Source organism: Taudactylus pleione, unplaced genomic scaffold (assembly GCF_031769625.1).
Source record: "Taudactylus pleione unplaced genomic scaffold, aTauple2 ptg000507l, whole genome shotgun sequence".
Lineage (NCBI taxonomy): Eukaryota > Metazoa > Chordata > Amphibia > Anura > Myobatrachidae > Taudactylus > Taudactylus pleione.
The window spans coordinates 3,203,692-3,228,498 of record NW_028284909.1 but is presented as its reverse complement, the minus strand read 5'-3'; the positions used below and the strand labels follow the sequence as shown (position 1 = coordinate 3,228,498).

Genomic DNA, 24,807 nt, shown 5'->3' with positions numbered 1-24,807 from the left:
CTAAAAATATATCGTTAAAAAATACCGGGGAAGTCCTGTGATAATAACGCCACCTGGAGATGGTGTTATCCAGGGTTTACCCCGGTTCCCAGACTCCTGCTCTGCTCTGACAGGCAGAGCACAGCCAGCAGCTAGACCCCAGTGATCAGCTGTGTGGTCTAAATAGATCACAAGCTGATCACTGGAAAAAAAAATTGTTAAAAAAAAAAAACACTTACCCCAGGGACCGCTGATCGGTGCTCCGGTGATGTACTCTGGGGCTCTGGTCAGCTGGTCTCCTGCACTGTGACCCTGGTCAGCTGGTGCATAGAACAGCTGACTGGGGTCACAGTGCAGGAGCAGGGAGACCAGCTGACCGGACCCCCAAAGGACATCACCGGAGGTAAGTGAAAGCTAAGCTTCTCCTCCCAGAGTGACAGAGCCTGGCTTAAGAGTCCATGCCCTGGGCCCGGGTGAAGGGGTGTGGCCTAATCACGGGAGGCGTGGTCACACCCCCTTAGGGGGAAAAAACAACAAGCATTTGCGACACTGTGATCGCTCCCCTCACAGGCATAGGAGACTTAGCAGCCGCGAGCAGTCCCCGAGTGCTGGGCTGCTGTGATGTAAGAGGGAGGGGGCGGTGCCGGACCCCTCCAGCAAGCCCGGGCCCGCTCCCCTCCCTCTCGGTGCCCCTGTCCGTGCCCAGTAGGAGGGCGGCCGCATTCTTCCCTCTCCTCAGCTCCTCCCATTTCCAACTTATGTTCCAAGTGGCTTCCTCTCTCTGAGGCTGTGCTTGGGTGCTGGGGATCTGACATCACCCATTGCTGTCATACTCTCTGTGTCACCCAGTGATGTTACACTCTCCCTGTCATCCAGTGCTGTCACCCATTTCTGTAAAGAGGACACGCCCTTCCCCGACCGGCCACACCCCCTTTTTCAGGAGCACGCCTTCAGTGCGTGTGGGGAAGCCCAACATGCATCTCGGCGCCCTGCCTCCAGTCTGTCATGAACACTAATTTCTATCATGCTTGTATACCATGCACCATAGGGCTTTCCAGGACTTTTCATGCTTGCACAAGAGCAAATAATCACTCAATTGTGCAAACATCAGTATTGCGTGCGCCTCTGTTTTTGGATAAGGTAAGCTATGTAGTCCCATTTGATCCACCCAGCTCATCTGCACACTGTGACCGCGTTGCAACTGCATGCATCATTAGAAGACATCTGCAATCCAAAGATTCAGGGAGCCAGGCAGGTCAGGGTCTAATTAAGTAGTTCAACTGCGGTACCACTATAGGAAAGATGGCCTGCCAGCCCCTCCTTCCTTTTTTTGTTACTGTAAATATTACATAGGAGGATTCTGTAAAGCAGTCCAGACTACAATAGTATGTTGGCATGCCTTTGTTTCCTTAGATGAAGAGATTTCCCTGCCTTCTCCTAATCTATCTCTCCGGTCAATAGCCAATTTGATCCCTGATATGCATTTAGATTCCTGGGCGAAGGCGGGCCTCTCTTTTTTGGGGGATGTATTCGCGGGGGAGGATTTGGCTTCTTTTGTGTCCCTTCAAACGCAATTTGGTTTAACGAGGCAGGACTTTCATAAATATTTACAGCTGAGACATTGGTTGCACAGTCACCTCCCTTCTCCACTTAAAAAACCCGCCTTCCCATCGCTGCTGCTGACTCGCCTACGAGCCTCTAATCACAAAGGTGGTATATCTTGGTGGTATCAGTATCAGATAATGTTAAAAAAAAAAGGGAAACTTCCGTGTCAACTTAAATGGGAGAGGGATCTGGCTGTGAACCTTTCTGATGAGGACTGGAATATTATTTTTCGTTCCAGTTTTACTATATCCAAATGTATCAACCATTCAGAAATGTATTACAAATTACTTCAGAGAGCATATTTTACTCCTGAAAGGCTGCATAAGATCTGGCCCTCTGTCTCGCAATATTGCTGGAGAGGTTGTGGTTTGGTGGGAGACATCTTTCATGTCTTTTGGTCCTGTCCTCTACTTCGCCCCTTGTGGAATTCGGTATTTTTTATGATAAGTAAAATAGTTGGGGTAACTATTCAGGCGGAGCCTCTAGTTGCCTTATTCCACTTTTATCCTGGGGAATTATCACAAGGCGAGAGATACATTATGGGTCATGTGCTGATTGCTACAAAAGCTACAATTGCTCAGGGGTGGAAGACAGCCTCTCTCCCCAACATCAGATTCACATACCCTCCAACATTTTAGAGTACGAACCCGGTACATGGGGGCGTGGCCACAGATAAAGGGCCGTGTCCACGGGGCTGGAGGAATCGGCGCTGGCTGGTTTAAAACTTGCAGTATAAGTGTTATACTGCAAGTTCTATATACAGGCGCTAGCGACGGTCAGGGCAAACTTTAGAGGAGGAAGGAGGACTGAGAATAGCCGGCTGTCACTCAGCAGCGCTGCGGGAGTCCTGTGTCCCAGCAGCGCTGCTTAAGAAATCGGGTGATTGTACCAACCCGGTACAAAACGGTACAGCCCCTGTTGCCGGTACAGACCATTAAAAAATGGTACTGTACCGGCTGAAACGGTATAGTTGGAGGGTATGGATTCATAGAAAACAAGATCCATAAGCATTTTGTTTTTTAAACAATGGGTGAGAAATACTCCTCCTCCATCAAATCAATCCATATGAAATTGCTTAAATGGGGAGAATATAGGGAAAAACAAGGCCATTCCACCATTTATAGTGTTCCGGTTGATCTCGGTGTTCTCTGTTCACCTCACGCAGATCCGTGGTAGTTCCATTAACTGATTATTTAGTATTTTGTCTATATTTGTTGTGAAGTGTTTTATAAAACATTTTTCTTGTCCTAAAAGGCTTAAGTATTAATTATATGTAAATGGACCAAGATCGATTGATTTATATTGTGATATGCAATATGTCTAGCTTACCCCTTTTCCCTTCTTTTTCCTTCTGTATCCCCATTTCTTTGTATTAAACTTTCAATAAAAACTATTATTAAAAAAAATATATATATTACATAGGCTAACTGGCCACTGCCCAGAGCTACAACATACACTGTATGGTACAAGAACACACACACCATACAACTTAACAGACACGACCACACCTAAAGACATGAAGGTAATTGGAAGGTGCAGCTGCGGTTCCCTTTGGCGGTATTGGAGAATGTGTTTGTTTTTCTCTTTGTTCAAGGCTGAGAGAAGGCTGAGAGAAAAAGGTCAGTGCTCACTGGTTGACAGGTTACTGAAAGGAAGACATGATGAGTCACTGATAATCATACATAATAGAATGGAATGTTTTATAAATTCGGGGGTGGATGTACTAAGCCTTGGAAAGAGATAAAGTACCAACCAATCACCTCCAAACTGCCATATTTCAAACACAGCATGCAAAGTGACTGAAGCTGATTGGTTGGTACTTTATCTCTCTACACTATCTCTTTCCAAGGCTGAGTACATCTAACCCTCGGTGAGAGGGTGTGACCGTCTGTACGATAAGATACCACGTTTTCTCACTGCAGAACACAACTCTGTATCCATAACTGGATATACAATGAATCTAGTTCTATTGTGGTGCAAAGTTTTTTTCTGAAGAAAGTTCTTAGAATGGTAACAATATGAAACCTTCTTAAACATAGCCGAGATTTCAGGCAAAGGGCCATATTCAATTTGGGAGCGAAAAGTCAGTGCTGGACTTTTCGCTCCACATCGCAGGTTTACCGGGGATAAAGTATCGGGCGCATGCCCGCTTATCCCCGTATTCAATTAGAAATCAACGAAAATGGGAGCCGGCAGAAAGGTAAGTATCGCCAAAAAACGGGAATTTTCAGGAAATATTCCAGGGACGCCCCTAAAGATGTCTAGACATGGGGGATGACTATTGTACCCCCATTTTTACCTGCTGAAGGAAGTCGTGGGTTTCTAATAGCCGCGGCAGGTGCATATTTGTGGCTATGAAGAAGGGGTGAAGAATAGCACTTAGATTTTATTTTATTTTTTTTAAATAACTATTGCTATCAAATTTGGGGTACATGAAAATGGGAGTAAGCATTTTTTTAAGTCCCTAAAATGGTTTTAAAAAATTCTGCAAAAAAATGCACCTGCCGCTACTCCCGCAATGAAGAAAACATCTGCCGCATACTTGGGAACCCCTCTGAATTTAATTTGGCTATTTTAGTGTGTTCCCTATTTATTTATTTTTTACACTCAAAATTAAAGTAAATTTTTTTAGGTGTCCTGATTTTTTTTTTTTTTTACTTTTTTTTACACAGTTTATTTTTAAATGACATTCCCAGGGGTGCAGGCTATTTGTTTTTAAGCCTGCACCCCTAAACCCTAATTCTGCACTTTTTTTCGCCACCTATTTCAGTGGTGAAAAGTTATCCCCATTTTATTTTTTAAAGACTTTTCGAACCTGCGAAAAGTCTTTGAAATTGAATACGAGGATAATTGAAATAGGCGAAAATGACGTCATCGGCCCGACATTTCGCTCCAAATTGAATATGGCCCATAGTTTCACTCAAGTCTTAACTAGAATTGTTAGCTTCTGTGGCCTAAATGAAAATTGATTTCCCGCAAGCCCTAAAAAATTCCCTCACTGGACCCCCTTCTCGCACAGCCCTAGTTACTGCCCTGAAATCAGCGTGTATACATATATTTGTATGTGCAGGGAAAAAATGACTGTGTCAGATACAAGGGTTACTTAGTTAATTGGGTGTAAAGGTTCCTCAGCTGATTCTGCCAAGGTGACTGGACACATGGGGAAACATACTCTATGAAAATAGTTATCTCTGTTCTCGCATTTTAATTTTGGCAATACACGTGGAACGGCCACATGCCAGTATTGCATTTATCATACTTATCGTGTGCGGGCTGCCTGCAGACCATCACAGATTTACTTTGTGAAATTACAATAGGATTTGATAGAACATGTCTTCAAATCTGGTTGGCTGACCAGTGTTTGGGCAATGTCCCAGCAGGCTTAAACAGAGGCTCCTGCCCCTTGTATAGCGATTACATTCTCTGGCCGCTAAATTTCTATATTTGTTCAGTCTTGTTCTTCTTGTGTGCGGGTAACTTGGCCCCAGACCTTGTTGTTAAAGGGTTTGTACAATCATGTGCATTCAATGCAGTTTGCTGATTTTATTACTGTATTATTTTGATAGCCTATGAAAACATTTGTAGGCTGCCCCCAACAGCACTGTTCCACCTTATTTGCTGATAAAGGTGTAATACCATTTGCAGTACCTGACTGTGCGAAGCAGGCTTAAATTATTAATGTAAGACATTTGTGTTGGTGACAGTTAATCCAACACAATTAAATGTGGTTGGATAAATAGATTTACAGCCCAATCAGATCAGGGGAAAGTGGTCACCAATCAGATCAGGGGAAAGTGGTCATCTAGAAGGAACAGATGTATGCTAACTGAAACATGCATATTATAAGAGCATGGTTAAAGTCTGATTATGCTTTTACTGTGCACTTTACAAATACACTGATGAAACGTAAGAACTTGATTAGAAAATAAATCAGGCTACAAGGCTGTTTGTGGCTCAATTGTATATTGATATGATTGTACAGAATTCCAGAAGTTCATTCATAAGCAAAAAGAAATAAATATGTGGCCTGGCTTTGTGTGTGAAAATCTGCATCATGAGCCTGTTTACAGGGCACAGAGTCTTGTGATCCATTATAGTCCCAGACTCCCTGCAGCAAAAATATTTTGCCTGGCTGGAACTAGATGAAGGTACACAATACGTGTTCTGTAAGTGGATATTTATAGCCAGGCTGTATGAGGCTGCCTGCGGGCACAAGGGAGTATTCCCCATGTCGCCTCCTCCAGCTGCTGGAGATAAAGGATCAGAGTGCAGGACACACCTAGCTAGCTGTGAGTAGCCTCCCTGCCTGCCTGCCATCTGCCACACCTTATTACAGGGCATAAATACAGGTACATCTCACAGGACCCACCACCTCTCATCACAGGACCCCGAGCCAGGCAGACGCGTCTCTCTGCATAACACAACATGGACTTGCATAAAGGTAGGAAAGTGATCCTGTGAGATCCAATTGGTCACATCCTATATGATCTATAGATCCATATATTTCTCAACAGGCCTGGGAGGACCTTGTCTGTCCAGGGGCTATATCTTGCTGCTACCGTACATGTTTGCAACTGTCCCTGGCACCATAGCTCTCTTAGGGATCTATGTACTAAGCCTTGGAACGATAAAGTACCAACCAATTAGCTCCTGTCATTTTTTTTTCAAACACCGCCTGTAAACTGACAGGAGCTTATTGGTTGGTACTTTATCTCCACCCACTTTGTCTCTCTCCACGGCTTAGTACATAATACATTTGATCAACATCTATTTTAATCCTTTATGAGTTAACATGCAGTATGGATGTTTATGTATAAATCAGATATGTATCTTGATATTTATTTTGAAATGTGCAATGGTTGTACCTGGGTGCTACTCATTAGTCTGTCCTTGACCATATAGTGCTACTTACAGTGGCATCTCTAATGGGTCAGTCACTTTTAGTAGGAGTAGGACCAAAGTGTAATTAAGACAATGGGTCATTCCCGCCTAGGACCAGAGAGTAATACCAGTCCCTTCTAAGGGTATATTTACTAAAGTGAGAATTTTAAGAATTGGAGATGTCGCCCATAGCAACCAATCAGATTCTAGCTATTATCTAGAAGGTGCTAGTTAAAAGTTAAGTAGAATCTAATTGGTTGCTATGGGCAACATCTCTAAAAACTCTCACTTTAGTAAATGTACTCCTAAGAGCAGTGGACTAATTAAAGTTAAATGTTTAATGGGTTTGTCCTTCCTAGGATTATGTAAAGCACTTTGAGTCCTATTGGGAGAAAAGTGTTATATAATTATTATTATTTTTTTTTTTTCATAATCGACAATAATTCAGGGTACTGATAAAAGCAGTAACTACTAATGAACGTGACACAATTACTAGGTCAGAGCTTCTTAGGTCCAGTGTACTAATGGCAGTAACACGATTAATGTCAGCCCTTCCCAGGACTTGAGTGTACTAATGTCATTAACATTGGTCCTGATAAGAATATTGTGACTAATGATGTGACCATAAAACACGCCTTAATTCATTTCAGAAATTAATATATACATGATTTTACTGGCCAAACACTGGGTGTGTACAATATAGATAGTAAGGTCAGGTAGATAGATAATACACGAACAAGCTCCATACATTGATATGATACATATGAATCCTGCCCTATTACATGTAAATGTAGTTGTTGTTTTTTTACACCAACTGTGCTGTCCTATTGAATTATCTTTAAAAACCTTTAGAATCATCTGCTCCATATAGTAATCCTAAAACCTACTGGGTTTGCATGTACTGTCTGTCATGCCTCAATAATGTTTAATTTCTGATTGTTTTTCATTATGCTTATTGTGTGTATGGAATATAGCATTTAAATAGAAGAAAAATAAAATGTAAATATCAAAAAGAATAGAAATGTACACACATTGAAGAACCCATAAAGTGGCTCTCGGCATTATTTTAGGCCCTCAGTTGGCCACAGCTATACAGACACAGAACTTTGTCACTTGATTTACAAAAAAACATTTTATACAAAGATCTTTCACAAAGATATGTGGGAACAGGACAGAATGCATGTAGTCACTATAAAGCAATTGTGAATCATTGGCACAACATAGCTCTGAGACAAGGAGCATAAAGCAATTTGCATTTGGCAGGACATTGTGCAATAAATACCATATTACATACTGCAATACTGTGTTGGCCTTGAATATTATTGCTTTATGGTGATTGCTGATGTGGTCATAGCTGGTCTGTATCTCCTGTTCCAGGGGAAGGGGGGGGCAGCATTAAAAATCAGGGCCAGACTAACAATGGGGCGGATGGCACTACAGACCCAGACACACAAATACCTCTCAACTGTCCCTATTTCAAAGGGACAGTCCCGCCTTTCAGACACTGTCCCGCTGGTTCACCCAGGGCAGTAGAGAGCCGGCCACGCCCCCTTAGGGGAAACAAACCCTATTTGCATAGGAGAGGTCCGGAGACTACTGCTGCTGCTCAGCGGCAGCAGTCTCCCTGGTCCGACTGCAGCCCAGCACACAATAGCGTGTACTGGGCTGCTGACATGTAATAGGCAGGGGGACGGCGTCGGACCCGGGCCCCTCCAACAAGCCCCGGTAAATAGTACCCGCTTCCCCTCCTCTCGGCACCCCTGGGTCCACCCACTGGCCACGGAGTCCCTGGGCAGTCGGGAGGTTGGGGGACACTCTGTCACCGCTGCTCTAGCTGCAGAGCAGAGATGAATTGATGGCACGCATGTGGTCTCCATTTACAACTGGGAGAGGCTGGAGTGCTGGGCTCACTCCCAGTGTGAAGAGAAATGGAGTGGTGCGTGGTCTCGTCCCAAAACGTCATACATAAGGGTGTGAGATGTCTCGATATGGGACTGAAGAATATTGGGAGGTCTGCACATACATAAATTAATAATAGTCCCATCGCTCTACAGCGTGCTGATGACCAGCTGCCAACACCGTCAGCCATAAATCAGAAGTATTAAATTGTAGCTTGATTTTCCTCACAGAATTATTTGTTCTGCTTTTACATAGTTAGTAAGGCACAGTGTGACTGATAGTGTACAGGTCAGGGTGTACACACAGCACTGGTCACACCTCCCCCACTACTCACAATAGTTCCTTGATCATTTTCAGGCCCAGGCTCATGTGGCCCTTAATCCATCTCTATTATGTTGTTCCTAGAGAACCCAAGTAATAGATAGGATTTAGATCACGTATACGGCTATATACAGACGCCTCATATCAACAAATTGCTGCATCCATAAAAAAATGTTCCCTGTGGACTCTTCCCTATCAGTTGATTATGTCACCCTGGCTGTAAATACCGTACATCTAGCCCAGAGCAGAGACAGATTGTTACTTGTAGCAAAGGTCATTACGCAATAATACGCATTGTTTCACAAAATGAAGCACTGATCCAATATTAGCTGATCAGGTTTCCCTAACAAATTCCAGTCACAAATCGCATTGGCAGAATCATGCAACATGACAAATCGTGCTCAGATAATTTGTGTCACTGCTAAATAATTGAAAGATGAATATGTAGCTTTTAAACCCGTATCCAAGTCATACTAATGGTAGTATTTGTACAACCAGTTATCAGTGTTTCAATTACGGCCACCAATAGATCATTTGGGCCCTAGTACTAGGGGGAGTGACCAATCATGTGGGGGCAGGGCCACAACCTATTGTGAATAGCAGTGCCTCCTGAAGGGGTGTGGTCACACTTTATTAGGGGTATGGCTGCACCTTCCTGGCAGGCCTGGGTAGTTTCTACCCACTCACCTCCCCTCTCTTATTTAACTGCTCACAAATAGAACAATTCTATAGCAATATCTGGTGGTGTTATGTGGGATAGCCGGGTGTAGTAGGTATATCAAATCTCGACAGCGGAAGACCGGCTGGGGTGAAGATCCCGATCGCTAATAAGGTAAGTTTAACTAACCCTATTTTCCCCCCCTAACCCTCCTTTAGGGGTGCCTAATGCTAACCCCCCTGTTCCCGCAGCCTAAACCAAACCCTCCCGGGGGGTTGCCTAACCCGAAGTCACCCCGGGAGCCCCAGCTTACCTTCGTTCGGTATGTCGGGCTCCCGGCATAGGTCTAATAACAGGCGTCAGGTTTTCGACGCCTGTCATTAGTACCTTGCCGGGATTTGACAGTCGTGAAGCAGTCGGTCGGCATTTAGAAAGTCGGCTTCCTGACTACATCCTGGGATAGCCCACTCGTCCCTTAAGGCAGTGATAATTATATTTAAAATGGCCATATAGAAACTAAATCTCATTGGTCTCTCCCCAGCTGTCGACCCAAAGAAATCTGACAAGGCAAAAAAAGATGGCAAACATGAGCATAAACATGGGGAGCACGGACATGGAGGACACTCCAAAGGACACAAGGTACGGTCTGTTACAATTCCTGACCGCAGAGATGCCATACGTAATTACACATAATCTGTGACCTCACAATAAAAACCTCTGCTAAAGAAAGCAGATTTGTCAGACTAGTTTCATTTAGTATAGTTGTGATAACAGAACTTGTGCAATATAGGTGGCTTTTCTAACAGTGCTCGAGGCTCTAGGCAGGTGCCTACATTCCTAATTGGAAGGTCCAGCCCATATACTCTCTAAAGCCTATATTAGCCTTTCACACCAGTGCTTCAAGGAGCATCTCAATGTGTTCTATAGACTAATACATTTAAGGGTTGTTTTTTTTTTCATTATATTTAATAAAGGGTTTGTCTGATGGAAAAGATACATGAAATCACACAACCAGGACAGGGAGGGGTGCCCTGGGGTCTATGGGCCTGATTCAGAAGTGGGCGCAGACAGTGTCTAGTTACTAAAACGAAGGTGTGCATTGTGACCGCTTATGGGGTGTGTCACAACCAGCAGCCTTCTTACACAGTGGTTAATGCCCCTGCATCTAACCTGAGACTGACATTCTGAACCACCATAGGGCTTCTCTGAAGTCTGGTGGCGCTTCTTTATACGCAAGCGGCGGACTTGAGACACTGCTAGTCAGGGCCAGATTAACAATGGGGCGGATGGAGCTACAGCTCCAGGCCTCCACATAAAAATAGGCCCATTGTCATGACAACATGATGTTGACTGGGCATCTGCTGTCCACACGGTCAGCCATAAATCATAAGTAGTAAAATTGTATTTCTATTTACCTCTCAAAATTAAGCATTTTTTTTCTTTTACATATTTAGGGAGTAATTGGGACTGAGAGTATAGGGGGTGTACACACCCACATGGCACTGGCCACACCCTCACAGCACTCGTCACACCTCCTCTCTTTTGATTATAGGCCCTTGGTCATTTTCAGCTCCAGGCCCATGTAGCCCTCAATCCGGCCCTGCTGCTAGTGGGTGTCTCAATAGAAATCCAGGCAACTGCGACACTTGTATATTTTCTCACAATCACTGCATACGGGATCGCAGCAGCGACAGGATTTGCATCCACCGCTGAATCAGGGCCCATGTCACTTATCTTGGGAGCATGATCTATTATATACACACACAAGATTCATGATGTTTATCTGTGTACCACTAGAAAAAACAAAACTATACACATTTATACACATATTCATGCAGTGGTTACTAAGTTACACACAGAAAAAGGTCTTGAGTTGCCATCACACAGGGTAAATGTTAAACCGGTTGAGAGAGCATGATGTGCAATGTTACATTTCAGGTTTTTGTGCTCTCGTAGGGGGAACACGGACATTCCAACAGCTCCAGTGATTCCAGCAGCTCAAGCGGAAGTGACTGTGAAGGAAAGGTAAAAAAAACAAATGTCCAGCAGGGGGTGGGTACGGGATCCTAGTGGTCAGAATCCTGATAGGGTTAGAATACAGACACTTGTCTGTCAGTATTCTAACTCTCCCCCTCTCCCTACCCTACCCCCCCCTTAGTGCCTAACACTCCCCCTCCCCGCAGCCTAAACCTAACCCTCCCCAACCCCACTACTTACCTTTGGGATGTCAGCGCTGGGATTCTGAGCACCAGAATCCCCACGGTCTGGATATTGACTGCATCCTGTTCAGCAGATGTGCAGCTAGTTTACTGCTAGAGATGCACTGCTTTACTATTTGGGATTCAGTGTATCATCTCTACCAGAGATACATCCCCTGCTTAACTCTATTAAGAGATTATTACCATCACTCACAGATAATCATTGATATTCTGTCGGATTCACTGCTTTATTTGTGGGGATATTGGAGTTCAGTTCTTGACAATCCCATCATCTTTCAATTCACTGATGTACCTTGATAGGTTATGTTGCTATTCATAGAAACATAGAATTTGACGGCAGACAAGAACCACTTGACCCATCTAGTCTGCCCCATTTTTAAACCTATTGTTACCTCAACCCTTGTTGCGCCTTACTTCTGGTGTATTTATAACAGGGGGTAAGGTGTGCCTGCACCAGGTTCTCCCAACTACCTTATGCCAGCATGGAATGAGGAGCCATCTGCAAAATGTAGGGGTCCCTGCTGCAGGGGAAGAGGAAGGGGTTATATGCCAGGTGTTAGCTAAGGTGTCCAGAGAAGCTATACTATGCTGTTGAGGTGGTACAGTACCCATACCGGAGGTGTCCAGAGAAGATATAGGTGATTGGAGGTGTACAGTGTCCTCAGCAAAGAAGATATACTATAGGTCAGAGTTTCCCAAACTTTGTCCTTAAGACACCCTAACAGTCCAGGTTTTAAGGATATCCATGGCTGAGCACAGATGGTTAAATCAAGACTGAGGTACTAATTAAGTCACCTGTGTTCAAGCTTGGTTATCCTTCAAACTCTGTCCTCAAAGCACCCTATTGGTCCAGGCTTTGGCACCTTTGATATCGGTGATTGAGGTGTACAGTGCCCTCAGCAGAGGTCCGAGAAAATATACTACACAAAAGTGATTGGACACATCCTGCAAGCAAAATGCATACCATTGCACAGGAGTTCCAAATGGCCACTGACGCGGCTGTTTCGACAAGAACACTTCGTAGGGAGGTCCATTCACTTGCAGTTCTACAGAAACAACAAATGTTTTTATCAGGACGACAATGTCACCTGTCATGTTTTCAGGGCGATGCTAGACTGTTATATCCAGATGGACTGGCTACCTCAGAGTCCACATCTTAACCCCATTGATAACCTCTGGGACTAATTGGAGCAATGGGTGTGTTCTAGGCCAACTTAACCTTCTTCAGTGTCACAGTTGGTCACTATATACAAGACGGAATGGCAAATCATACCGCCTGCTGTTGTCCAGGAACTTGTGGACCGTTTGATAAGAAGGGTGTCTGCAGTAATCGCTGCACATGGTGAATGTACACAGTACTGACGTCAATAAATCTTGTTGATCCATTTGCTGTCAGTGTCCAATCACTTTTGTCTACATAGTGTATGTGATTGAGATGTGCAGGTGTCAGCTGAAGTCTCCAAAGTAGAGATGCTGGAGGTCACAGAGTTATTCAGAACTAATGGTGCATACACACGGTCATACAGCACCATGATCAGATAACATTAACTATCGTTATCTGATTGTCCTGCATGTGTTGGATGATCATTATCGAGCATCCAACACATGCATTTACCTCTTAACGACTATAACAACCCACGATTAACGATGGTGGGTCCCTATAGTAAACATGCTAACCTGGTCAATATTGACCAGGTTGGCCTGCAAGCACAGGCAACGGTTGATGGTCATCGAGCATTTGTGGCCGCGCATCGACCATAGTTTGCAGGGGCCAGAAACTGTACGATTTTAACTATATGATTTGCGGTCTTTGTTGAGCATAATTTGTCTTGTTAAGTAACACCAACAAGCAGTGGCGTCAGAAGAGGGGTGCGGGCCGCACCCAGGTGTCACCCGCCGAGGGGTGACACCAAGGTGCAGGCTCCCCCTCAGTGACAGGAGGCGAGTGCTGCACTGTAACATCATGTGCCGCACTCTGCTCCTGTCACAGAGAGGGAGCTTGCACTGCCCGCACCTCCGAAACCCCCCATTGATAACTAAGTACTGGCGGTCTCGGGGCGCGAAGCCACGGCCCCGATCCCAAGGCCACGCCTCCTCCGTCAAGGCCACGCCCCTTTTTGGCAGAGTGCGCGGCTCTGCCGTGCTCAAGGCATCCCTCCCCGCACCGGGTGTCACCGCGGGGACGGACGCCACTGCCAACAAGTCATTTCTTCAGATTTTAGCTGTGTGTGGGAACAAGTCAATTCTGTCTCTGGCTCAAGTTATTAAAGCAATGTATTGGGGAGTCAGACATCAGGAGAGGGATCCTTAGGGCCAGGTGAGGAACTCTGCACTGCATGCAGCTCGAGGGGAACACAAACATGTTGTGGGGCTACAGCACCTACAGAATTACAAACAAAAGGTGATAAGGCACATGAAGATACTGTCAGATATCTGATCATCTTCTTTTCCCTTATATAACAGAAACAGGATTTCTCTGCTCATTCATTTCTTATTCAAAAACAATACCACAGCAGAGCATGGGAAGTCAGAGTTTTCCAGGTTTCATTGTATAACATATGAGACCTGGAGCCTGTTCAGTACAATTGGTTGTTATAGATATGTGTATTCATGCTTTGTAAGCTAGAGCTGATGACTTAAGTAAGCATAAAGGGACGGGCTGGACACAACACAGCAAATTTCTACCAAGTACTTTAGACAAAGGTTATTGCTGTGACACAAAAGTAATGACCTGAAGACTCCTAATATAAGTTTTTTGATGCAATGACCATTAGTTACTAAACATTCCTGTAAAAATAGGTATATATATATATATATATATTTTTAAGCACTTGAAAATCTATTACTGTAACACAGTATGTAATGAATTTTGAGCAAGTAATTAGATTAAATAATTTGAAATTTGGGGTAGAAATGTCACATAACATTCAACACTTCAATTTCCATTACATAGCAAACTTCTGAAGTCAATTTTTTTTTACAAGGCAAAAATGATAGCCCTTAATACAGGGTGACACCTACGGGCTGCTAGGGGTATTGCAGTGAAACCCTAGCACTTTAAATGACACTGATCAAGTGAGTAACATTAGGAGCAGGGCCTCTTTTACCCAGCTCTTCAAGAGTGTTTCCTGTTATAGAGCTAATCCCGAATAATGTTCCTTTTTCTGTAGCCACACAAGGAAGGCCATGAGCACAAGAAGAAGGAAAAGAAGTTGAACAAGGACAAAAAACCCAAAGACAAGAAAGAGAAGAAGGAAAAGAAAGATAAAAAATAAAAATCTGAGAAAAAACACTAAATCTGAAAAAGTTTATATTAGTACAAGGTCATGATTTCCTCCAGCAGGAGCTATGTAACCATAGAGAAATAATTTGGGTAGAGAGACACAGTTTCCAGCAGCCATTTTCCTTCCCACATCTGGTTTCCTAAGCATGAAGGCTATTGCGTCTGGTGATAAAATGGACACAGACTTCACCAGCTGCTGGAAAGCTGGTCCTCTCAGATATATGGAAGCCTCCCTGTATATTGTTTATACTCCTCCCCTACTTTCTCCATCAAAACAGAGGAGGCATATACCTAATGGGTTGATCTATGTTCCTGGGAGTGTGTGCCATCAATTCACTAAGACCTAATGACATCACTGAGGCATGAGGTGCAATGTTCTCATGCCTCAGTAATGTCACAAGTTCCTAGTGAGTTGATTGGGCTGTACCTTAATCCACCCTAAGTGGATACATCCATTTTATGTAGGTGACATGCCTCCCACCACTGTTTTCTGTAAGTGACATGGCCAGGCATTATGCTGGATTACTGACTGTGTATTACTTACAAGTGGCACATTCTCATCATTCCAGCTACGAATGGTCACACATTATACAGGTGTATTTGTTATGGGTAATACTCTCCTTGCAGTAATGATATGATCAGGTCTGGAACACCAAAAAGGCAGACATAATATCCGCATTTACAGACCTGAAGTATGTTATGCAGGGAAGAATCACCTCCTAAATCCTAACCATGAATCCAATGCAAAATGATGTATTTGTGCTGCCTAAATAAACAAGACTATTGTGTTTTATACTTTGTTTAATCTACTTTTAAACCAGGGTTCTGCAATCAATTTTAGCCTTATGTCATGTAGAGTAACTATATTTTGTTTCACCCATATACTGCAAGTGGTACAGAATTGCACACTGGAGTATATTGTTAGACATACACATGAGGTATGATATAATAATAGCTTTCCTCTATAGCAGTCTTTAGTCTGGGGATACCTAAAAACATGCTGCTTCATAATGGTCTAAAAATCATAAATTCCCCAGATGCCAAGTAAAATAAAACAATGCAATGTTTATGAGTGGAAGCTCAGTGGACAAGTCACATTAGCTCTTCAAGGTGTTCAATGCAGGAAAGTGTCTCCATGCAGGGGGAATGGGATAAACACAGCCCTGCTAGTGGCGCAGTGGGTCATGGGCTGGGAGCTTGTATGACTGGAGGTCTTGGTTAATAGTAGCAGTAGGAGAGTGCTAACCAATAAAGAGACTATACACAGTGATCAGTTTACAATAGGAAAGACAGCAAAGTAGGAGTTGTGTTTTTTTTCTTAACGACAGGGGGCAGAACTTGAATGAAAAGGGTGGAGAACAGAGGGTCTGATTCATTATCGATCGCAAGTGCGATTACGCACACAATTGTCCGATTGTTGCATTCTGTGCGGGCATGGCAGTGTGCGTGCGCAAACCAGCCACTGTGATCAGGATTGCGATCGCCGTGACAACGCAATCCCATCACAGAGTGATTGACAGGAAGTGCCATTTGTGCGAGGTGATACACAGTTTGAACGCCGTTGCATGGGCGTGCATAAATTATCTACTGCAATGCCGTACGCAGCTTGAGGACTCATTGTGTGCGATGAAGTTAACAATTTCTGCGTACGGTCAGAGCTTGTGCAAGTGTGCGTGAGGCTGCGATGGTACTCAATGGTTTTGCAGTCTTGCTAAACATTACGGATGTATGTAAGGTAAAGTGGGCATCCTTATGTTATGCTGTGACGGCAGAGCGCTCGCAATGGATTAGCATACTATCGCAGTAAGCCTCTGTGCGTAATCACTATTACAATCCGTACAGAAACAGGCCCAGAGACCATCATAGGACCATGGATGGCCACTGCTCACATATGCCATCTCCTACTGCACAGAAACCTTCCCAGTGGCTGGCATTTACTGCAGGAGGGTATCAGAGATAAGATTGACTGCCAGTCTTTACATTGTCATTGGGTTAATACCAGCAAGTCAACCTTTTGTACCACAACCCCACAGGAAGGTGTAAAACAGCTTTAAGCGTGCCAGTGCCACCTTTCCTGCTGCAGGATTACACATCTTCCTGATTCTCCTCACCACACATTACACACAGGGCCTGATTCAGAGCCAGACGCTATTTGCAGATGGTTGTTCTGAAAAAGGGGCCGGATATTTAAATTAAGCGCTCGCTCTTTGCGGTCTGTTGACACCTCTATGTCTGAACGAGCGAACGAAACATGCGCTTGCTATTTTGTAAAGACGCCCCCTGGCCACTTGCATCATACGTCATCTCCGCTATTTATTGAGTACATCGAAAGGCGTATGAACTGCTTGCTATTCTTGTGGTAGCATTTTCCTACCGCAATCATGCGAGCAGTTCAGGCTAAAAGACAACCAAGTGACGTGGTCGATGACGCTGCTTTGTTAATTAAGCACACCCTTAAAACGCCGGTTTTGACCGTTTGGCACGCCTGCGTTTGGATCTCCACTCCCCGTTTTCAAACGCCTTCCCCTGTTACCACCCACAAACGCCTCATCCTGTCACTCAAATTAGCAGGCATTCACTATTTTGCGAGCACACGATTTCCGACCGCACTGACTGGTTGGCCCATACGCAGATGTACAAACATCGCTCAGAACGAACGAGCGGCTCTGAATCAGGCCCACTGTTCCAAATGGGCCATTGCAATATAAGTGCATCTGATAGCAATCTACCCACGCATGGATAGACCGATTGCAGTGATCCAGTATAACCTTTGTCTATGAGGTTGGCTACCTATGCAGCAGTTAAAATCTGATCAGAGCTACACCCAGTCTCAGAACCTTAAAAGGTATTACTATCTTGTATAACCAGGTTGCACCTGGAAATAAGCCACACACTTACCTCACACCGTTATGGTGAAGACTTCACTACATACCTCAGCTCTGGAAGCTCTACGGGCTGGCTGTAACAATTTGACCACTAATTTAGATGGCACAGTTAGTGCATCTTACCCTCATGTATAGTATTTAAACTGCATGGGGAAAGACGGGGGCATGGAAAACTGGTTTTAGCCATTTTTCAGCTTAGTGCTGGTGGGAGGAGGATGAGCTGATCCTGCATTGGTTTGTAAATCAAGGCATATTCATTTCAATCTTAATCTCCAATCCTGGTACAAAACCTATGGGAAAATGGCCACAGTTGCTGGAGCCTGACATCACAGCCCAGTTTTTCTTCCCCTTCTCCCTACAATGGATGACACCTTGCAGAGTGGCTCAGCTTTACTAAATTAGAGGTCACCAGCGCCTATAATTCACAGCTTCTAACTCCTCAAAAAAAGAAGCAGAGAGCTCCTAATGAGGCTGGCAGGATAAGAGAAAAAGCACACCACATGCAATTATAGTGCAGTTAACTGTAGGTTCTATACACAGAACATAGAAGTCAACATTGCATCTAGAGAGCTCCTAATGAGGCTGGCAGGACAAGAAACACAAAGCCGCACTATAATTGCATATAGTGTGCTAACTGTAGGTTCTGTACACAGAACATAGAAGTTAACATTGCTTTGAGTTGGGTGCCATGAACATCTGCTTTCACGCTCCATTGTAACTGCATAAAGCCCAGTGTGCTGCCGTTTCTGTACGATGACCAAAAGATCTGTTAGTGCTGAGCCCCTGGCATCGTCCTTCCTGTCAGCGCATGTGTACAGCACACCAGGGGCTTACATAAAAATAAACACACGGCCTTAGCTAAAGGTACACGCAAAACAGAAGGTGGTATAAGGGCAGGACAAGAACCAGTGACAAAATATTCACTTTCCAGAGAGTGGTAACGTGGGGGCTGCGCACAGCAGGTACTCGCTGACATTCTCCTTAAAGAAGATTGAAACTGTAAAATTACAAAATAAATATTCAACACAACACTGGAAAATTATTAATTTAATGTAATGATAGAATACAGACTTACACAAAAATAAGAACGCAGAGTCGTCTATGAAGTTTTCATCCCAGAGCGCTGCCGCCATAACCTTCACTATACATAATATAGACAAACTCACAGCCAAATGTTGCACAAGAACAGGGATCCCCAACCTACAGCACACAAAGGTCCAAACATATCAATATCAAACCTCGGCTCACATGTAGCTCCCCTGCACGGCTGAATGGGTTAATAAGGCAAAGCCCTTAAAACAAGAACCAAATCGGCGCAGCGCCAGGAAGTCCCGAGGATGCGTTTTGTCCACCACTCTTCCAAAATTGAAGTAGGCTCATAGTTTAATGAAAATGAGCAGTTCACCTGACATTATGTACAGGGGAGTCTGGGTGGAGGGCAAGGGGTTACGTATACCAGGAGCTGCATGGATCAGCAGACTATTAAGTCACAAATGCGTACTTTGAAGGGAACTCTCAATATGGCCAAACACCTAAGGGTTCAACCGTGCATGTAAAAATAGTTAGAGTTTTAATTACTTTGGGAAGATAAAGCATAAACGTTAAAAAAAATAAGCCTTTATTTTTTTTTTTGTGTCCTAAAGATGTTTGGGCCATCCTTTGGGAACGAAGGATGGAGTAGACCCTTAGAGACAATACACAGCTGCACAAACTTAGACAAGCGTGGGCTTCACCAGCACTTAGCAAAAGCTCCCCTAGACGGCAACTGTGAGGCATACTATCACCTCGAGAGCAAGTCGTCCAGTGGTCCATGTCATGGAGATGTTCCAGCTATAGAGGCTCCTAGGAAGAGGTTTGGACTTGGGACCCCTGTACAATTAATATCCAGGCAAGAAGGTCCATGCACAGAAAACAGTACAAAATCAGTGAAGAACAATGCCTTTTGCAGGGTGTCCGAGAAATCGTCTAGGCTGTAGGGATGAACCCAGACATGGTCACCTCTGTCCTCAGGACATAACTACACGGTTAAGGAATCATCTCACCAGATGATAGGTCAGCCAATACATGAAGAAAGGCTGCACAGCAGCAATGGCCATAGTCAGGTACATGCGCAGCTGGTTCCTAGCCCCACGGACAAGAACACCTTCCGCTGCAGCTTCTGACAAAATCTTCAACCTCAGGGTGCGGATCTGGGATGGTAGGACAAGAGATGTCCATATATTATAGAGAACTGGGTACATGGCAACGAATTCTGCTGTACATGAATAAGTTAATTAGGCATTACTCACCATGAAAAATACTACAGCCACACAACACCAGCTGAGGACCACGTAGTATACGGTCTTCCCAAAAAGGAGTCCGGAGAGAACGCCCCATATCATTCTAAATGAGAGAAGAATCAGAGTCATAATAGTATAGGGCTGTGTGTGTGTGTGTGTGTGTGTGTGTGTGTGTGATGTTATTCTCAACACCCTTTCTACTCACCCCACATATTTGTAGCCAGAAAATGCTACAAGATCCACCGTGGTGAGGTCAGTATTTACAGTCACTAGATAGAGACTGAGTAGGACTGCAAACACCTCCACTATGAGCCAGGCGAGGGCAGAGCTGGCCTGCATGCCCAGGATCTCTGGGGTAAAGCTGAGAATTAGAATTAAAATCAATTATAGAGCACAGCACAAAATGCAGTTACACCAATTACCACCAGCCCTAGGAAATAAGTCAAATCAATGTAGGTAGATTTAGGGTGACACCTAGTGGCAAGTTCAATACAAAAATGCAATACAAGGACTTCTAACTTTAAGCTTAGCTTCATTTTCAAAGGCACATCTGACCAAAGGTCACTACTCATATTGAAGCAGAGTACTGCTCTATTACCAAACAGTCATCCCTTACTACAGCAAAGAGGGAAAGCCATCAATGATCATGAAACAAGACCTTGACGGTTCATGCAACTGTGCAGCAATGTCCTCCGCATCACCGGCTGAGTCAGCACATGGCTCACATCCAGTATCTTCAATTACCAGTTCAGAGAGCTTCAGGGACAGATTCTATTACTACTACACTCCTTATTCCCATCTATAATGGAAAAAACGCACTCACTTGTTCTGCGTTCCCAGCGCCAGCCCAGCCACCAGCAGGTAAGTGATAAATGCCATAACTGGGGAAAGAGACAGCATTAATCGTGGAACACCCCAGAGGCAGAATATACACTTCCACAGTCTGTCATACCATAGTAGTCAAGCAAAGAATGTCAGTTTCTCCAACTCACCTGGAATGTATAGATCTGGAGCATTCACATCAAACCGGGGAGCAACAGGGATGTCCTGCTGGTATCTCACCTCCCAGTCCTGAAATAAACAAAGTATTTGAAACACTTGTGGTGCCATACAAATAAAGGATAATAAATCAAAATTGTCAACTTTTGATCCTCATTGTATAAACAAAAAAAACTAGACATGCGGTACATCCTAAAATGCATGCATCTACTAGCTCAGCTGTCTTGTGCCACAAAGTAAAACAAAGTTCCCCCTTAAGACAGTAGTCCCGTTATTAATTTAGGATTTAAGGACAATGTGACGCCATCCTGTGGAGTGGATTACAGATCCGACGATAAAGCTGGTCACACACATGGCGATCTGCACACGATCAGCTGCTGTGTACGATTTCCCTTGAAATTCTCCCCGGCAGCTCAGCACACGATCTCCACACAATTTGGTGTCCAATCTTCACACGATCTCTCCTGCATCCAGACTTTCACAGTGCATAGTATCCTAGATTGTCAGATCTGCCCTACTGCACGGCAGATCTGAAGATGCGATGTGCGACCAGCGGGGACGCGCATCGCATCGTGAGTGGGGACTCACGATTTACTCTCAATTTGGCCATATTTTACACGATCTGTCGTTCCAATGTGTCGGAATCGGCCAGATCGGGTAAAATATCGCTATGTGTGTGACCAGCTTTAGCAATTATAACTATACCAAATTCATTTTGTCACACAATTGCAGAATGCTACAAACATTCAGCAGGGAATAAACAGACTCTTCCTCGCCAGTTAAAGGGGTGGGTATCATGAACTGATTGCCAACCTCGTGCTATCGCAGGTCCCTGACAGATCATGATCTGGAACTTACATGGTGCATGTAGGGAAAGAGGAGCAGGCCGATCTTTTTCCCAACGTAGACTGTGTCCACTGCAAAATAATACTTGAGCTTGCTCACTGGGATAATCCTATCAATCTGGGAAACAGAAGAACAACTAGTTATACTGATCGCACTGAATCAACACTGTAAACACAGGGGACATAAAATCAGTAACAACATTTAGGGGGCGATTCAATTGTTTTGGGCACCACACTAATTAATGGGCACACGATGTAGCAATTCACTTGTTTTGGACGCGTAAAGTAGCTCCTGGTTAGGGCACCCAAACTACAATTTGGGTGTCAAAACCACAGACTTTTCACACATTTCTGCTCAGCGCCTCAGGAGAGGAGCGGGCAGAAATGCCAGCGCCTGTTTGCGACAGGATGAGGCAACAAATGGATTTCTTGGTCGGGTGCACAGTAATTGGAGCAGCAATTGAATTGCTCAGTCCGGAGCTCAGCACTGACAACCGCCGGCTCAAACATTTGCATCACTGCCTTAATATCTGCACTTTTGTAAAAAAAAAAAAAAAACGGCCGTCTAAATTCTACAAAACTGAAGTGTAAACATATCTTAAATATCCCTTTCACAGAATATTACTGTCAGCCCACACAGGATAATATGAATCATTTAGGCCAAGAAATATGCACTGCACGCCAAACTGGACTTACATTTTTGTCCACCATCTCCTTGCCTTGGGTAGCCAGGCTGCTCCCATAGGCCATGGCAAAGTTGGACATTGGTTCTGATAAGAAGGCCTGAGTGGGAATGCCCAGGGGAGGAGCACCATGGTTGGGGAACTCTGCGCCATGAGGTCCAGTCCCTGCACTGGTGTCATCAAACAGCTGATGTGGAGCAGACATGTTGGGGTTGGAACCTCGAAGGCGCCGTTTGGAGGCTGATTGAGAAAAACATGTTGATGAATATATAGCAGATACAGTTATGGAAGAGATAGGCGTACAGAAAACAGAACGCTCTATATTATACTGTACAACAAGGCTGTGGTAATCAAACTCATTCCAGGTGGCACAATTTATTGCATCATACCTGTAGAAGACCTACAGATTCTGTCTGTAGCCAGTTACAAAAATCAGAGCATTTGATTTTCAAACCTGTTCTGGTAGTGAGCTGCTGGAAAGCACTCAACAAAAGTGTTGTCGTGTAATAGACAGAAAGGTACACTGCAGAGCCTTGTAGCAGCCAAATACTAGTCAGTGCAGCAGTCCAATACTGTAGACTTAATTGCCAGATCTAGTGTCATACTAGTCACCATTCAGCAAATTGTCTTCACATGCCATCATCCAGTGTCACCCCTTTTCTTCATGGTTCAGCATACCCTCATCCCCAGACACTCCTCTCCCCCAGTATACCCCCTTTACCTATGCATGCCCAGGGTTGGACTGGCCCACAGGGGTACAGGGGAAATCCCCGGTGGGCCCTACTGCCTGAGAGCCCCACCACCTCTTCTATTGTCAGGTTTCAGACAGTGCACTTGAATACATTGTTACTCTACTACAGAGTCAGCTAGTTAGGTAGACCAGGAACATGGATGAACAGAACATGCAGTGTAGTATCCATGTTGTCTACAGACAATTGTCCTCTATAATGGTTAGCCAAGTGTCTGTGGTGACTCTCTGGAGGCTGGCCACACCGTTTAAGCATGGGCCCCTACCACTGCCTTCCCCCGGTGGGCCCTTCATGCCCCAGTCCGAGACTGTGCATGCCCCAACCTGGGGGGCAGAGAGACAACTGACTCCATCCGCTGTCACCCCCTTCCCATGTCATAACTCCTGTCCCCCAGCATATACCCATCCCCAGTCTCCCATGTCCCCTAGCATACCCCCATCCCAACCCTGTACCTCAGCACAACACCATCCCCAGTTTCCCAACCCCCAGCATACCCTCATCCCCAGCCTCCCGTGTCCCCCAGCATCCCCCCCCCTGTACCACAGCATAACCCGCTTCCCCAGCATACTACCATCACCAGTCACCACACTGCCTTAACTTGCCCCCATCCCCAGTCACAATCCCCTAACCCCTCCCATCCCCCACTTGTTTCTCCATGTACAGCCTCCCCAGGCATTTCTTTGCCTCACCTATTGTTCTTAAGCTTCCTGGCACAGTGTTCACATGCACTTTGGTAGTAAGTCACCACCTGTACCCCAGCATACCCCCATCCCGTTGCCCCTGTCCCCAACATACCCCCCCCCATCAGCAGTCTCCCCTGTCCCGCAGCTTACCCGCTTCTCCAGCATACTACCATCACCAGTCACCACACTCCCTTAGCTTGCCCCCATCCCCAGTCACAATCCCCTACCCCCTCCCCCCCTTGTTTCTCCATGTACAGCCTCCCCAGGCATTTCCTTGCCCAACCTATCGTTCTTAAGCTTCCTGGCACAGTGTTCACATGCACTTTGGCAGTCAGTCACCCCTCTGCCCCCCAGGTCGGAGTTCACCCCGCCACCTCCTAGTTAGAAGCAGCGGTGATACCCTATGTCATCACCTATAACCCAGGCGCATCGGCGACAACCTCTCAGCTTACGCTAGTGACACCGCCTCTCCCCAGGATCTGAGTACTAGTACTTACGGGCCCTGAAGCTGCTCTCCCGGTTCATGATTCCGATGTGACGGCGCAGACACGCCTCCTACTTCACGTCACGCAGCAGTACGGCTGACCAATCATAGGGCTGCTAGGACAGCGTGACATTGGGAACACTCGCCAATAAAGTTTAGTGATACGTGTAAAAAAAAAAAAAAGTCTGATGTGGCAGGGGCGTGAACGTGGAACGTCACATGTAAGTAGGGGTGAGGTGGACACGTCACGCAATCATACAAGTGGGCGGAGCTCGCCGGAGGACAAACATGACAGGACATTCAACTCCTCTTATCACACGGCTGGCTCCCCGCAGCACAGCAGCAGGCCAGGTTC

The 24,807-nt window shown here is 45.0% G+C and overlaps 1 protein-coding gene and 1 long non-coding RNA gene across 4 annotated transcripts; one reads left to right on the top strand and one right to left on the bottom strand.

Annotated features, from left to right (window-relative positions):
• Positions 1 to 5,790: 5,790 nt before the first annotated feature.
• LOC148501690 (uncharacterized) lies at positions 5,791 to 15,638 on the top strand. Its single transcript, XR_015870031.1, has 4 exons — positions 5,791 to 6,025; positions 9,885 to 9,982; positions 11,300 to 11,368; positions 14,733 to 15,638. It is a non-coding gene; the product is annotated as an uncharacterized LOC148501690 (long non-coding RNA).
• A 3,124-nt stretch (positions 15,639 to 18,762) lies between these two features.
• YIF1B (Yip1 interacting factor homolog B, membrane trafficking protein) lies at positions 18,763 to 24,580 on the bottom strand. 3 transcript variants are annotated; one of them, XM_088450109.1, is made up of 8 exons: positions 24,466 to 24,580; positions 22,550 to 22,776; positions 21,867 to 21,971; positions 21,002 to 21,080; positions 20,833 to 20,890; positions 20,215 to 20,370; positions 20,019 to 20,112; positions 18,763 to 19,919 (listed from the first exon to the last, which is right to left on the bottom strand). In XM_088450109.1, exons 1-8 carry the CDS (start codon positions 24,491 to 24,493, stop codon positions 19,764 to 19,766), a joined length of 903 nt encoding a protein of 300 aa, XP_088306235.1. In that variant the 5' UTR covers positions 24,494 to 24,580; the 3' UTR covers positions 18,763 to 19,763. The 3 variants fall into 3 exon arrangements, with proteins under 3 accessions (XP_088306235.1, XP_088306236.1, XP_088306237.1); XM_088450110.1 differs by lacking the exon at positions 24,466 to 24,580 and adding an exon at positions 24,382 to 24,465; XM_088450111.1 differs by lacking the exon at positions 24,466 to 24,580 and adding an exon at positions 24,421 to 24,465.
• Between the last annotated feature and the right edge of the window lie 227 nt (positions 24,581 to 24,807).

Excerpts from the sequence above, each read along its gene's own strand:
- YIF1B (XM_088450109.1), bottom strand. The coding sequence starts at position 24,493 with ATGAACCGGGAGAGCAGCTTCAGGGCCC. Across the intron at positions 22,777-24,465 it reads GGAGAGCAGCTTCAGGGCCC|CCTCCAAACGGCGCCTTCGA; the intron begins GTAAGTACTAGT and ends TTTCTCAATCAG. Across the intron at positions 20,371-20,832 it reads GCGCTGGGAACGCAGAACAA|CTTTACCCCAGAGATCCTGG; the intron begins GTGAGTGCGTTT and ends TCTAATTCTCAG.